Here is a 15,128-nt window from a genome sequence, read left to right on the forward strand (position 1 = left end):
TAATACCTCCTCACCCCCTCCCCATGAGGGTCAGGGAGTTTATCAGGAATGTATGAAGGACTTTGAAGATGTAATTGCTTGATGATTTCTCTCCAGTGTGGATGACCTTCAGAGCTCAGAGCAGGAGAGAAACACAGCTAAATGGGACACCACCAGTTTAGGATGCTTTTGTGCTCTGAGAGCAAGTGGTGTTTCTGGGACAAGTGACAGCACTGCCCAGGATTTAGTATTATCTGCCATTGATTGATTATGCTTAACTGTGCTTTCATCCAGCTTTTCCTCAAGATGGCATGACTTCTATCATCTTCTTGCTTTTCAGCTACAAACTGGAAATCCAGCATTATCCCAGGGACAATTCATCTGCAGAGGATACTGCTGCTTCTTTTCTTCATGGTAACCTCATCTAATTTTCACCTCCCCCTCTCATAATCATGCCCAGGTCCTCAAACCCAAAACAGATGTGGCTGTCACGGGATGCAGGATAATGTTCCATTACTGATGGCTTCTCTTCACCCAAAATAAGTCAGAAAATAGTAAAACGTAGAGATGGTTAGCAATTTGACTGATTTTTATGTCTGTATATGAAAAACTGACTTTTCTTGATTTCTTCCTTTTCAAGGGTTTTGCTGAGAGGGGAGGATGAGAGATGGAGGCTGAATGCTCATCTTTTTAATTTTCTTCCCAATTCAGCTCATTTTTGGCAGCTCATAGTTTGTGACATTTCTTTCAGTGGTCAGGATTGGAGGATATAATCAAGCAAATATTTTCACTACAATCACCACATGATATCTAGCCAGCTCAAGTACAGCCACTGCAAACCAGACATTGTTAGAAGTGTTATTGTTAAGAACGTTGTAAAAGGTGATATTTTGTTGAAAATTCTTTTACTGGAAAAAAATTACAATGCCATGCTGTAAGGGTACTTCCTGCACTCCTTCCAGTATCAAAGGATCATAACAGCAATGAACACATCCCTGTTTAGGGTTGTGTCAAGCAGTTTGAAGTGGCCTAAGTGTTGAGTAGTTCCTTTGTTCTGCTTGCTTGAAGCAAGGTTAGGAAGGTGGAGTGGGATTAGAGTATGAGTTTGTATCAGCCCGAAGGAGAGGTTGCTTTTGGGTACTGGTAAAACCCTTCACTCTGTGAGTTTGTTCCCTGGGCTACCAGAATTCTCAGTCTCCTGCTCCAAGCTCACTCATCCTTCCCCAATTGTCACCCTGATTTTCTAAGACTTTGCTAAGCCTTCTGATGTTTGCATTCTTGTAACAAACCTTCTCACACACAGTTCTGTAAACAACTTATGTTTTGCATTCTTTCATGGAGGAAGAGAGAATTGATGGACTCTTGGTCTGTCCAGTGTCATTGGAGAGGTGGCACTGTCACCCTCCAATCCACTGTCACTTTTGGAAAACTATAAATGTTGGAGTCAGAAAATAAAGGTCCCTCTTTTTGTTCACCTGGAGAGCAGCAGTGTCCGTGTTGTCTTTTCGTGTCATATTAAGACACCCAATGACTGCCAGTTTTCCCCAGATGCTCTGTTCCCTGACACTGCAACTCTCCTCCTCGAGCTGAGTAAAACCATGTCCTGTAAAAGCATTCCTGTTCATTTCAGCTGCTAGCTGATTGCTTGGCTTTCAGGAAAACCTGTCATAGTTTAGCTCCTGTTCTTTCCCTGGTCCTTCCAATTTTCAGTGAGATCCTATATGGCAATAGAGAGCCACACTGGAAACCAACATCACCAGTGCTTCAGGAATCTGCCTGAGGTGAGTTTGAACAGCCCCATCCTGAAAGCAAACATCTCCTGAAGTCTTCTGGGGAATGTTGGAGATGCCCTGCAGGAGGAAGGCCAGCCAGGGAGGGCTGCGTGGTGACAGATACATACGCTGAGCAGGGGCCGGGCGCCGCTGTGGTGGTGGTAGGGCACCTTGCACATTGCCTGGTAATCATACATGGTCACTCTGCAAGCAGAACACAACAGGCAAGCAGTCACAAGCAAGCAATGCATCCACCCACGGGACAGACACGTCAGCATTTTCTCAAAAATGTCAGGTATGAACTGTTTCCTGGATTCACTAAAGCAGTGACCTGCTTACACGTGTCTTTGCTGTTTGGCCAGTGCTGGATCTTGCAGAGCAAGAAATACAGGATTAATGTAACTGGGTCAGTACAGGAGGAAATACGTCCCTAATTTCACACAGTGAGTAAAGCAAGCTATGAAGCAGAGGAATTATAATTGTAACTACCTCAGGTCCCCCTAGCTCCTGTTTTCAAGCCACTGAAACTCTGAACTCTCTTTTGACACTGGCTGAGGGAGTGGAGTGAGATGAACAGAGGTATTTTGAAGAGAGAGAGAAATGTGGTCAGCCAGCTGCAATGCTGCATCTGTGGGGCTCTCAACCCACTCCCCAGAAAGGCTTTCCGAGTGGCAGGAGGAACTAAAGCGCTTCTGTACCCAAAAAGCCAAGAAATGTTTCCCATAACATGTTGCCCTGGAAAAGACAGAGAAGCAGCTCCTCTCTGCTCACACAGAGATTGGAAGCTTCTGTCTCTCTCTGTGTTTTGCAGCAGGTGGAAGAGATGAGGAGAAACTGTGTGCTGATGATGGCTGAGCCAGTCAGCAGATGGGGCAGGTAGCTAAAGGAGCTCTTGTGTCTGGATAAGAGAGCCACCAGCATCACCAGCATGTGCATTTTCCCTGCTCAAGTGCTTCTTAGAGGGACCAACAAGCTCTGACCCACACACCAGCAAAGAACAAGTAGAGTGTGGAGATCCCCCACTTACCGCCTGAACATGCCCATGTTTAGCAGCTGGGTCATCACTGAGCCATCCACTGCACCAAAAAATTTTCCAGTCTGTAAGCACAAAAAGGGGAAAACAGAATGAACTGTAAATTTCCAAATGCTCGATGGCTCCAGCTGATCTAGTTTGTCTGGAGGCCTGCTGTACACGACGAGGGTTTTTGTAAGGAGGAAATGCTGAGCTTTGTCCTTTGGCTGGCAGGAAAGCTTGAGGGAGGACTTCCCCCAACACCAGCTGGGCATCCTGCACCATTCCTACCACGCTTGGAAAAGATTTAGCCCACGTAAGTCCCTGTGGCTTGTCAGAAAAAGGCAGACTCAAGCTGCAGAGACCAAGGCATGCTGAATCACTGGAAGCCTGGACTCTCTCGTGGATTATTGGGAATCCATGTTCTCTGGATTGGAATGCCTGAGTTTTCCATCTGAGCCTCTCTGCTACCCATGGCCACTGTGGTTTTGGAAACCTCTGCTCTCCTGCTGCCCTGGGTGAACTGGCCCACCATGCACGAGTGGGACATACAGGTTTCTTTAGGCAGCAAATGCAATATACCAATTCACTGCTGTGTGAGTTCTGAGCAGGCAGTGACCCAAACATCAAAACACAAAGCCATGCATCCCTGTAGCTTACATACTGTGCACTGGCACAGCTAGGACTAAGTTGCATTTGGGGGGACAACAACCCCCCAGTCCTGCTTGCATGCACAAACTAAAGGTGGTGCTCGTGGCCCTCTGATTCCATGTATGCCTTGGAGTCAATAATCTCAAATAAGGACCCAGTCTCAAATCTGCTAACTGCTGCTTTAAAGATTTCCTCAAACAAACAATTCTGGCCTTCCTGATTACTAAACTATGACAAATGTATTGCAAAAATGCTTCAAACCTGTCAGGTCCACTGCTTTGTCCACAGGCAAGTAAATGAAATGTTTGTAAATAATAAAAGTGTGGCTATGAGCTGTCCTCTGTCTGTTTTCCTGGCTCATGAGTCCTGACAGAGTAAATAGCTCCCATGTGTTGTGGAAGCATTCACACAGTCTGGGATGTTTTGCTTTTCCACTGATAGGCTAGCAGTCATTTAGCATGTATTAGCAGATGACAGATGACTTCATTTATTTGAGTGGGACATTTCCACAAAAAAAATTCCAAACCCTTAGGCAGATTTACCTAAGATCACATGGTAATCATCTAACAGTAGTGTGACATGGTTATGAGCCTCTTCCCAAAAGGCTTTAGAAGTCATTTCACTGTACAAATTGATGCATAACATCAACTCCCCTTCGAGCATTTAGGCTGTAATCGTCTCAGACAGTCAAATGTGCCTGAGCAAGCACTAACTTTTTTCACCTCCCTCGCTCTTTCAATCTGATTAGGGTGGTGAAGAGGCCAGCTGCTTCCATTTAATACCAGTCTGCAGACCCAGCAGTGAGATTTAACACAGTGCAAGCCGCAGACAGTGGGGCAAGGAGAAGGGGCCACTGCAAGGCTGCAAATGAGGCCCATCCTGTCAAGAGATGCTGATGTCTGGCTGAATTTCTCCGTGTAGGATATCATTTGTATAGGTGTAAGAATGAGGGGCTATTAGTGGAAGTGAGAGTATGGCCTAGGGAGTGTGTTCAGAGCAAACTAGACATTCTAAGCTTGCTGCTGTTTTAGGTACCCCGTGCAGGCAGTAACACAGAAAAGCATCACTAGGCAGAAACCAAAGTTGTCCTGTACTGGAGCAATGTTTTGTAAAGCAGCTCTCATTACATCCTCCTTCCTCCAGCAACTGCTGCTCTCCTAGGCACCCCTCTGCTGTGTTTTTCCTAGCTCCCATCTCTGGGCAAGTTTCCACAGGCCCTTACCATTTCAGAGGTTGACAGCACGAAGCATTGCTCTGACATTCCACATGACACACGCCGTGTCACTCTCCCCTGCAGCTGAGTGTGCACGGGCACATGTGCAGGCTGTGCACAGGGAAGACATGCAACCCAGAGCACACATGTGACTCAAAAGCTACATCACTGCTCACATGCATCCATGCTTTGCTGGCTCATTGAGCAATTTACACTCTTTGTACACTCAGAAGCCACAGACAAACAGGATCTGCCAAATTGCCCAGGCTTTGGGCAGGCAGGCAGCCTCCTCCTCCAGCATGGCTCAAACAGAGCCAGCCCCTGCTTCTCCACAAGTCTGAGCTCTGGTGGCATCCTGGCCTTTTGGCTGCCTCTCTGCACCCTGCTCCTGGAGTCCTACTGGGCAGAGGCTGCAGACATCCTCTGCAAAATGCCACAGGCAGAAGGCAGCAATGCTAGAAAAAGAGGTTCAGTGAGAGAGGGAACATCTGGACGCAGCAGGCGGAGGGAGCTCAAGACCTGGGATCCACAGCTGTGCCTATGACTGGCAGTGAGGAGCAGCTAAAAACTCAGGGGTGGCTGTGGGGCCATGGCTGCAAACATGACAGAAAACACAGAGCAGCCCTCCCTGCAGCACAGCCTGACACTGCCACCTCTTTTCCCTTCCTCCAAGAACACCTGGTCCTTACTCACTCCCTTCTCCTGGCTCTGTGTTTTAACTCTTTGCTCCCTCTGGGATGAGACTGGATGGGGAGATTAGCTCGAATTAAGAGATTACCCATTCTTCCCCAAGTAATCCTGCAGGGAGCTTCCAACTTGTCACTCATTAAAATCCTGAGTCCCTTTTCCATGGTGGTTTCCAACTGCCTGTAAGCTTCCTGCTGCCTTCACAGAGAGGTTATTAGAGCCAATCCCTCACCCTGATCCCCCATCCCAAGGGCAGAGGAGAGCAGAGCCTGAGCCACACTGTCCTCACCCCGTTCCTGTGGGAAGCTGCTCTGATTTCCAGTGTGGTCACCCAGGGAAGGAGGTGCAGACAGCAGGCAGCTCTGGCAGGCAGAAAAGCCAAAATACCCACAAAACCCCAGCTATGTGATTTTTTTGGGCATTTTGTTAAAGAATGCCTTAAGGAAAGACTACAGGATGGGACAGGGGAGGCCACACAACAGCAAGTGATCCCACGCAGCAACATCCAGGTGGCAAAGCTAGGAAACCCAAGGTATTGATTTAGTGCTGTCTTGAATTCCCTGTAGGGTTTAATGATGTTGAGACTCACGGTGTCACCAGGAAATAAAAACAGTAACTGGGACAGGATAAAGAAATCAGAAAAAAAAGGCAGTGGTGAACTCTCTGAAGTCAGGGAAGGTAAAAGCTGGAGGAGGACAGCTCTGGTGCTTGCCAAAATGCCTGGATAATGTTTATAATTTACCCAAATCCACTATAATGTTTCTGCCAGTCAGATCTTTCAGAGATGAGCTTTGGAAAAACCTATTTTCCATAAGATGCAGGAAAAAGTACTGAGGCAGAGCCCAGGAGGGCAGTGCTGAGGACACACAGGTGACATGGTAGCTAAAGGGTGTAGCTGATGGACACATGTCATAGGAGTCAGTAAAATATCTTTGAAAATGCCACGGGCATCAGAGAAGAAAACAGCAATTCCTAAGACCACCAGCCCATCCCAAAAACTCAGTAGGGCCTGGCACCCAGAATGGGGAGCCAATGCAACTTTTACAGCATTTCCCTCCCTTAATCTTTAAGTTCTATTTGCTTTTTTGTTTTTTGGCACACCACACCAGAAGTGTCATTGAAGGGACACTTCTACCAGACTGTTCAGTGTGCTGGGTAGGGCACTTTTCATTTTCCTACATTAAAGAGGTTGGTTATCCCTTGCAATAAGCTCCCCTTGGTATCTGTCTTTATCCCCCCTGGTGCCTCTGTGTTGCTGATTGGTTTTGCTCTGTGACTCTCAGCATCTCATCTCAGCCTCTCTGAACTCCCTGTGCAGTGCCTGCAGAATGCACAGTCTCACCTTTTCCTTTTGCCAGCCCATTGTGAATATGCTAACCAACCCAAGTGCAGGTGGGAAACCATGGGACTCATATAGCTGATGTTTTCCATCTGAATAGCCATCTAAAGATTCTTCTTCTTTCTCTTCTGTCCCAGCTACTTAGAGATCAATGTCACTGCTTCACGATTCACTGTTTCACAAGGTTCTTGTAGGGGACTGTGTTCAAGGCTGAAGAGACCTGAAATTCTACAGGTTATCTAGTCTCCCTTATTGCCTCATTTTGTCATGCTTTCAAAGAACTATAGCTGATAAGTTTTCTTCCCTCTGGAAGCTGTGCTGCTTGTGCCAATCAAATCCACCAGGAATTCTGTTACCTTAATTTGCATTTCAACCAGTTTGTCACATCTTGAAGAAAGCAATTTCTGGGATTGGATCTGCTGCCTTTTGGAAATGCCCAAACTGCATTTGTTAACACCAGTACAATGGCAATTTTAATGAAACTCCACTATGCTGTCAGTAACAAAACCCCTTCATTTCCCACTTCTTCTCTAAGCCCACTCTTACTATTGACTTATTGCTTTGTAGCTTATGAGAGTGTTCCCACATATCATTTTCTGATGTCCAGAACTAGGGGGTTTAATTATTTTGAGAGAAGAAGCTCTGTGGTGAATTTGTCAGAGAATGGAAAAGTGCAGCTCAACCATGCAGTGGCTGGTAGTGTTGACTTTACCCTGCTGCACAGGATGTCATATCAAACTTGCACGCCTTCAGCTCCCTAGAAATGGCTGTGGAGCCACACACCTTATTTTTATTTCTATTCCGAGCCTTTTCCCTTGCTCCTTTCACCTCTGCAAGTCCAGTAAATTCTCCAATTCTATAGGTGTACTCCTGTTTCCAATTTACTTAAATGTTTTTGTCTTCATTTTTTGCCTTTCGCATTTTGCTCTTACCACCCCCTCAATTTCCTTTCCTGAAGAAAACCTGCTTTGACTTCAGAAGCACTCAAAAGTGCTGCTCCCTTCCCTTCCCTTCCCTTCCCTTCCCTTCCCTTCCCTTCCCTTCCCTTCCCTTCCCTTCCCTTCCCTTCCCTTCCCTTCCCTTCCCTTCCCTTCCCTTCCCTTCCCTTCCCTTCCCTTCCCTTCCCTTCCCTTCCCTTCCCGACTGTCTCAGATCATCTTTCAATAGCATCTGTGCCAAAGGAACAGAGTCTAATTTCCTTTCTTCTGATCAAATGATATTTTGACTAGTTCCTTCCTTATCACTGCAAACTCCTTCCTCACCTAGGATGTGCTGTCACTCTGCTGGGAGCCTTCCCCCTCATTGCACAGTTGAATTTAATTACACCACAGCCACCCTTATTACACAATTCAACTTCATTTGTTTTAACCAGCTCTGGTGGGTTATTCAGGAACAAGCAAACCCCATTCTCCTTCCCTTATGCTCTCTTACCTCTTCAGGTATTTTGGAAACAAGTATAAAGCCGTTGTTGTCAATGAGGAAGCAGTTCAGAATCTGCAGAGATGGAAGAGAAGCAATATTAAAGATGGCTTTTATGGCTTTTCTTTCCCCTGTTTGTGTTCAGGATGGAGCAGTGTGGGTTTGTCATGATGCCAACAGCCTTGGCATTTCCACACCAAGCCCCACAGCTCAGCTACCATGAGTTTTACACAATTCTTTTCCCTCTCTGCCTCCATTTTGAGTCCATGAGGTGTGACAGAGATTGTCTCTAGCTGGGGCTCTGTGCAGGCCTAGCAGGCTGTGAGCCACACTTAAGGCAAAGCATCCTTCAGGAAGAGACAGGATATTTGTAGTGCTCTTCTCTTTAGTAATATGGTATCTAACACTTGCCATTTTCAGATTTCAGAGTTTTATAACCACTCACAAAATAACCCTCTCCCCAACACTGAATATCAGTATAACCCCTCCTCACCACTGAGTATCAGTGCTGATCTACTTTTATTTTGCAAAGCAGGAAATGGAGGCACAGAGTTTAGATGAAAACCCTTTCCTGCAGGGAAAACTAGGAAGCAGAGAAAATCCTACATGAACATACAACAAAAAAACCCCTCTGGTGATCTCACTTTTCAGGGCAGAGGAGCTCCTGTCTCACATATTCCTGATACCAAGGCTGAAGCAGAGGCATAAACACAAAGAGAGGTGTCCAGCATGCATGTCACGCTGACTGCCAGTTTTTTTTTTGGAAGATCTGGGATGCCAGGGAGACAGATTTAAAGGAGATGGACTTTCACTGGCTGGAATCCCAATGTCTCTGCTCTGGCCCAGCTAGGGGAAGACCTAAACTGCAGATTTGTCTCATTACTGTGCAATGTCTTGTGAGGAGACAACAGGAGCTGCCTTTCTTGGGGAGACAGAGACCTCCACAGAGCAGGTGGTCAATCTCACCCACCACAGGTACAGAGAAGAAACTGGGGCAACTTACATCATCCTGACAGCTGAGTGGACAGGCACCATCAAAGCCACGGCACTGCAAAGGGAAAGCAGAGAATCAACCATGGTGTGAAGCAAACTTCTCAGTCTGACCATGCAGGGCTCTGGCAGTCACTCCCCCACCACCAGAGGCTCTCACTGCTGGGACTGAGGCACCAGCAGCTACAGTGACCCCACAGGTCTCTGACTCCCCATACACCCCACACTCACACAGCCAGACAAGTTTTCCTTGTTCAACTCCAGGTTTCCTATAGCAGGGTCTCAGACATCCAGAACCTTAAAGCAACTTATTAATGGTGCAGCAACACAGAAAGAGCTCAAGCCTGTGCCTCTGAGGAGAGGTCCCAAACAAAGGAAACTGAGCTTTTATACCCTCACAGCCCATGTGTGATCATCTGGGGTCATCCTGATGGGACATCTGCTCCTGCCGTGTCTCCAGGTGGCTGGACACCTGGCCATCCCACATGTCCCCGTGGTGCCCTTTGTTGTCCAAAGGGTCAGTGCCAGGTCACAGCCTCCTGCCTGGGGCTCCCAGAGCTCAACCAGCAGCTGCACCCAGAGCCACCAGCGCTGAGTGTATCCCTCAGCACATGGCATGAGCTCATCTTACTGTCTTCCCCTTGGGACTGCCAGGCTAAAGGTTTGCAGAACAGTATCCCAGACAGCTCTGCAATTCAGCTGGCATTTCCACCAGGACAAGCTCGGCAGCACACACAGGTACCACCCCCAGGTCAGCCACTCCAGCTCCCCACCTCTACCAGCAACATCCCCTCTCCTGAGGGCTCAGATCCTGCACCTCCCTCCCTGACATGTGCCCAGCAGGACCTGTGCACTCCAAGCAGAGGAGGCACTTGTTAAAAAAGGGCAACAGCAAAGGTTATTGTGCACCAGGGAGAAACCAGCATGCATTTCAGCATCTGTTAGTATCTGGACTAAGAACATAGCATGGTATTTTAGATCAGGGTTCTTCCCAGGCAGGGATTTTTTTGTTGTTGTTGCTGTTGGTTTCTTTATTCTCCAGACAGCTAATGATAAAATAGGATGTGAATGGTGCACACGTAGCCAAAGGCACCATCCACTTCTTTCATTTAGAATTTCTGCGTAGTGGACTTGACATGTGTTTCACAACACTGAACTGGGTGGGCACATGAGGAGTTAAGTGGTGAGTAACAAAGCCCTTCAGGTGCTTATTGATTTCATAATTGTTCGGAGTTTGCCGTGGCTGCATGTGTCTGTCTCTTTGTGTTACTATTTAATTGTGTTTTCTCCAGTAGCAGAGGGAAGAAAGCTGACACAGTGCTGCCTTTTCTGTGCATGGAGTCCCCTTCCTGCCAGAGGTTTTCTGGGGTCGGGGAAGGACACTGACATAGCACATAGCCTGTCTGCTCTCAGCCAGCTGCCCGCTATTTTCTCAAAACCCTTAGACATAAAATCCAACCCCCTTTCTGGGTGATTCTCAGTAACAAGAGGTAAATTGGCCATTCCAGATGACAACAAGACCCTAACTTTCAGTTAGAATTTGTTTCTCCCCTTGAGTTTTGCAGAACAAAACCAGTTTTCTGTCCCTCTGTTCAACTTCAGAGGAGGTTTAGAGATGCCTGACTTTGTTTCAAGTCCCACAGCTTTGCAATATCACATGTTCACACTCTGAATCCAGCTGGCTTTTTGAGACTCTAGGGACGATGGTTTAAAAAAAATTCCTTTATCCACAGTTGCAAGCACCATCTCACCCCTGCCTCACCACAAAGCAACATGTGGTTGTTTTATTTCCCTGGATGTATTCCTAGAGGTCACCTTGTGCTTCACCCTGGCAGGTTCTTTCCTTTGGTCAGCAGAGAAACATGGTCACAACAAACCACAGTTATGGCCTTGGGGGATAACAAATACAGAGCCCAGGGTTCAGATATCAGAACAGAAACTCAGGTGAACCACAGTGGTTTCCCACAAGAAGGGCTCATGTCTCACACATCCTCCTCAGCAGTGTGAGGGTAGAGTCTCACTGCCACTGCACTTCCAGACCTGGAGGAGTTCCAGCAGTGCCTGGTGCTGGGCTGGCCATACAGCAGCAGCACTACAGCCAGGACCCTGCTTTGAGAGCACTGGCAGCTTGCAGGGACCCCCTGAGAGGGGGCAGAACTGAGCCTGTGCTCCTTGGTTTTTCTGAGATGACATCTGCTGCTTCCTGGGCACAGCTCCCTCCTCAGAGACCAGCCTACCTCACAGCATCCTCCTGCTGTCGGTCAGGTCTCTGTGACCCAGAGCACTTTGAGCTTTGCCAAAGACACCTAATAACTGTGAAGAAAAACACAGCCTGTGACAGGTTTGGACCCTCTCCAGAGGCTACAGAGAGGGGACAGTGCCTATGATATGCTGGCACACAAATGACATAATTAGGAAGCCAAGCCAGGCACAGCAGGATGCCTCCCTGTCCCCAGCTTTTGTCCACTTACATCAGTGTCATTGGGCTGGGAGGCACAGCGTGGACATCCAGAGCAGCACAGCATCAGTGAGGCAGGAGAGAGAGAGAAAACAAAATCTGTTAGTCATTCCTCTGTCCAACAGCGCTCACATCCTGGGAAAGCACATGGAGCCTTTTTTCACACCAGCACCCACCAGGGCCACAGCTCGCAGCCACTTGGCACACAGGCCTCCTTCACCTGCTTTCATAAGGCCTCCCAGCTTCACTTAACACCCATGAGGGCTTGTTTGTGTGAGAACTGCCTGGGTATGGCCCTGAGCAGGGCTTTTAAAACGAAGCTCTCTGTTGCTGTTTCAGGATGCACTCATGTGCTTTGCAGAAATCTTTTTAGCTCAGGTTAGGTTTACGTGATCCCCACCTGCGAGGATGCTCCTGTCACCACAGAGCTGCATCCTGCCCTCCTACCTTCTCTGTCATCCCCATCTGATGACAGTTCCCTCTACTGACAGCAGAGAGCTGCTTCTGCTGTGTGCTGCTACAGTCCTGTCATGCTCACCCCTCCAGCACACCGCCCTGGAAGCAAAGCCTGGGAAGAAAGCCCCTGGGTGATGAGGGAAAGGTGTTTCATTTGTCTTGCTCCCCAGACCAGGGGAGTTGTTTAAATTATTCCACTTCCTTCAGTCCAGAAGAGTATCTAATATGAGGACAACATCAAAAGCTTATCCCTGGAGCAAATAATTTTTATTTTGGCAAGCTGGTAGTGTTTTGTTATCATTATCAAGATGATAAGAGAAGGCAGTAGATTTTTTTTCTGTGTGCCTAAAATTGCAGATTTCCATGAGTTTTCTGAAAGGCTGAATGAGCACAAGCATATTTCCACAATTAAATGTGTCACATGCAGCACAGCTAATGCCAGGCCAGGATGCTGACACTGTCACCACAGCATCTGCAGAACAGACTCATGGCTCACACAGCATTAGTACTGTCAAAGGATTACAGAAATGTGTGACTTCAAACTAATCTACTCCATAAATCTCTTAATATGAGTTCCACAAAAGCCCTCATTAAAATGCCACTCTATGTGATGTAACAGAGCATCGACCTTGCTGATGAAGAGCACTGAATTGTGTCTCTGCATGATTGCTGATGCTCCTACCTGTTGCATGGCCATCCAAAACTTGCGTTGGAGCAAATCCAGCTTTATTTGCACACCCACAGCTGTAGGGAACAAAAAAAAAAAGAGGGGAGGATCAAAAGAGGAGCATTAAAGACAAATACAAGTCGGGAAAAGAAGAGTAAATATTTGCCCAAGGTGATGGAATGGAAATCACAATTGCGAGCTGCCTCCAAGTGTGAATGGTAAGTGCTGAGTCAGACTGCCAAGTGAGAGTCAGAGGTTTAACAAGGAAGAGGAAAAGGGGACACTGACTGTACCAAGGTACTGAGATTTCCCTCACACTAAACACTGTGAAGCTACAAACCGATCAACAACAACACCACAAAACAAAAACAAAAAAACAAAAAAAAAAAAAAAAAACCCAACAACAAAAAAAGAAATCCCCCAAAAGCCCCCCAGGGTGACATGAGCTTTTGCCTTTGTCTTTTTTTCAGATTCATCTGGCCAGAACGGATGTTTGTGATCGCCCCAGCCTCAACTCTTATACCACACAGCATCAATCAGAAATAAAGTAGGCCAGTGAGGAAGGGATTAATTTGAAAACCCACCTGTCTCAAGGGGGAACCACAGAGATTTAGGTTTTTCCTAAGCCACTACAAAAGCACAGAATAATGAATGCCACTTGACAGCAAGTCGACTATGAATAGTGATTTGTTACCTGGTCCCAGCCTAGTGCACGGTGGGCTAAGCAGAACTCCGTGTGTATGTGTGTTTCTTAATGAAGTGTGTCCTAATTTCCTGGCTTAATTTCCCTTCTATTCCTAGCATCATGCTCCTGAATTAAGGCATGGTTACAGAGGAGAAGGAATGGTGCAGGGTCTCCCTGACAGGACAACCTGGCTGTTCCTGGGTAGGCTGCCTACAAGCACACACAATAACCAGTGCAGTCGTGCACAGCCTGGCGTGGTGACGGGGAACAACTGGGCTGTGTGTCAACCAGTAGAATCCAAGAGCTCTGGAGGAATTACAGCCTGAAGCAGGACCTTGAAATAGAATATAAAGTGCATGTGAGGGAGAAAAAGAAATACAGGGAGGGAGATCTGGAGCCTTTTTCACAACCACCAGTATCAGGAGGATGAAGTATTGCTGTTTCTACAGACTTTCTCTGAATTAAAAGGAGCTTCAAAGGGGGGAACAGATCCTTTAAATCTGAATCATGCCGTGTGGGTGCTTTTAAGTTAACAGTATGATCTGATGCTCTAATTCAAATGGGTATGAATTAAAACTGGAGTATGCAATGGGATATTTTCTTGCCTCATGTACAGAGACCCTAGTACCTGGCATTAGCTCTGTGTTTTATACCAGTGTCTTTGTCATGTTCCTACAGCTGGTACATCTTACAAATCCCATCTATCAGAGGCACATTTCTCATCCAGCTCTCCCTGCTGTAAACTGAATCTGACTGCCTGTCTGTGGGGGAAAGGAATGATTCTGTAGAGCTGCATTGCCCTCAGCCTCACGGAGCACAAACCAGACAGGGCAAAGAATGCAAACAAAGGAGGAAGGACAGGGCTGAGTCTGGCCTGGGTGAAGATTCCCCAGCTTCATCGAGGCTGTGGCAGGCATGGTTTGGCTTGGTGCCCCTGCTGACAAACCGACACGCCATGACAGCAGGCAAGCGGTGCTGTTGCTGCTGAGTCCCATGAGGCCCACGCACCCGATTTGGTACATAGCTTTAAATAAATTCATCCTTTCAAACCATCTCAAGGAAGAGTCATTCCTCTTATCACAGCAGATCACATCAATGGGACTGAGTATTACCCAGGACATACAGTTTCCATGAGACTTGAAGAGGAGTCGATACCTACATAACCAACCTTGAAATGCAGACTTACTCAGTGGCTCATGTTTTTTGCCACTGGGAACACTTGGCCTCAAATTGTTCTTCACAGAGGTTTTAGTCCCTGGTTGTAAATCCTTGCTTCTGCCCAGGAGGCATAAGCAGCACGTACCCAGCCTGGACAGAGCTGCCTGCAACATGATGGAGAAGAAAACCTGGGGGGTCAGACTGGTGGCTAGTGGCAGGGACAGAAAGTGGCAGCTGGCAGGAACTGTGAGAAGCCTTGACACAGTTAGGTGACCTGAGTAAGACATGGGAGCTGAGGAGAAGCAGGCCACAATCAACCCCCTCAGTGCTAGTAACAGATAGTCATCTGTGTGTCTTCACACTGTTGGTGAGGTCAAGGAGAAAGGAGGAAAGCAGTGATCCAGTCTGAGATAAGGACGATGCTATGGCTCAAGTGAGAGGGAAAAAACTGGAATAAACTCCTCTGCGCTTGTTCCAAAGGACAACTGATTGTTAGTGAGCCTTTTTGCTCTGGTGGCAAAGGGTACACTGCATCAGCAGGAAGATCTGAGGTCCATGAAATGATGAGCGGCTGCTGCAGAGTCCCCAGAGATGCCATGGCTAACAGTTTTATTCCTACTCACATGCAAGCAACTTGTGCCA

The 15,128-nt window shown here is 47.2% G+C and overlaps 1 protein-coding gene across 3 annotated transcripts in view; it reads right to left on the reverse strand.

Moving 5' to 3' along the window:
• The window catches only part of CACNA2D4 (calcium voltage-gated channel auxiliary subunit alpha2delta 4), a 124,443-nt gene that overhangs the window by 12,521 nt on the left and 96,794 nt on the right, over window positions 1–15,128 (reverse strand). For all 3 annotated transcript variants that reach the window (XM_038153507.1, XM_038153508.1, XM_038153506.1), the window contains 6 exons: window positions 12,659–12,720; window positions 11,534–11,548; window positions 9,076–9,120; window positions 8,085–8,147; window positions 2,779–2,849; window positions 1,880–1,955 (listed from right to left, as the gene is read on the reverse strand). In XM_038153507.1, coding sequence (XP_038009435.1) covers window positions 1,880–1,955; window positions 2,779–2,849; window positions 8,085–8,147; window positions 9,076–9,120; window positions 11,534–11,548; window positions 12,659–12,720 — 332 coding nt within the window. The remainder of the gene's footprint in view (window positions 1–1,879; window positions 1,956–2,778; window positions 2,850–8,084; window positions 8,148–9,075; window positions 9,121–11,533; window positions 11,549–12,658; window positions 12,721–15,128) is intronic.

The sequence above is a fragment of the Motacilla alba genome, chromosome 1A, assembly GCF_015832195.1.
Source record: "Motacilla alba alba isolate MOTALB_02 chromosome 1A, Motacilla_alba_V1.0_pri, whole genome shotgun sequence".
NCBI lineage: Eukaryota > Metazoa > Chordata > Aves > Passeriformes > Motacillidae > Motacilla > Motacilla alba.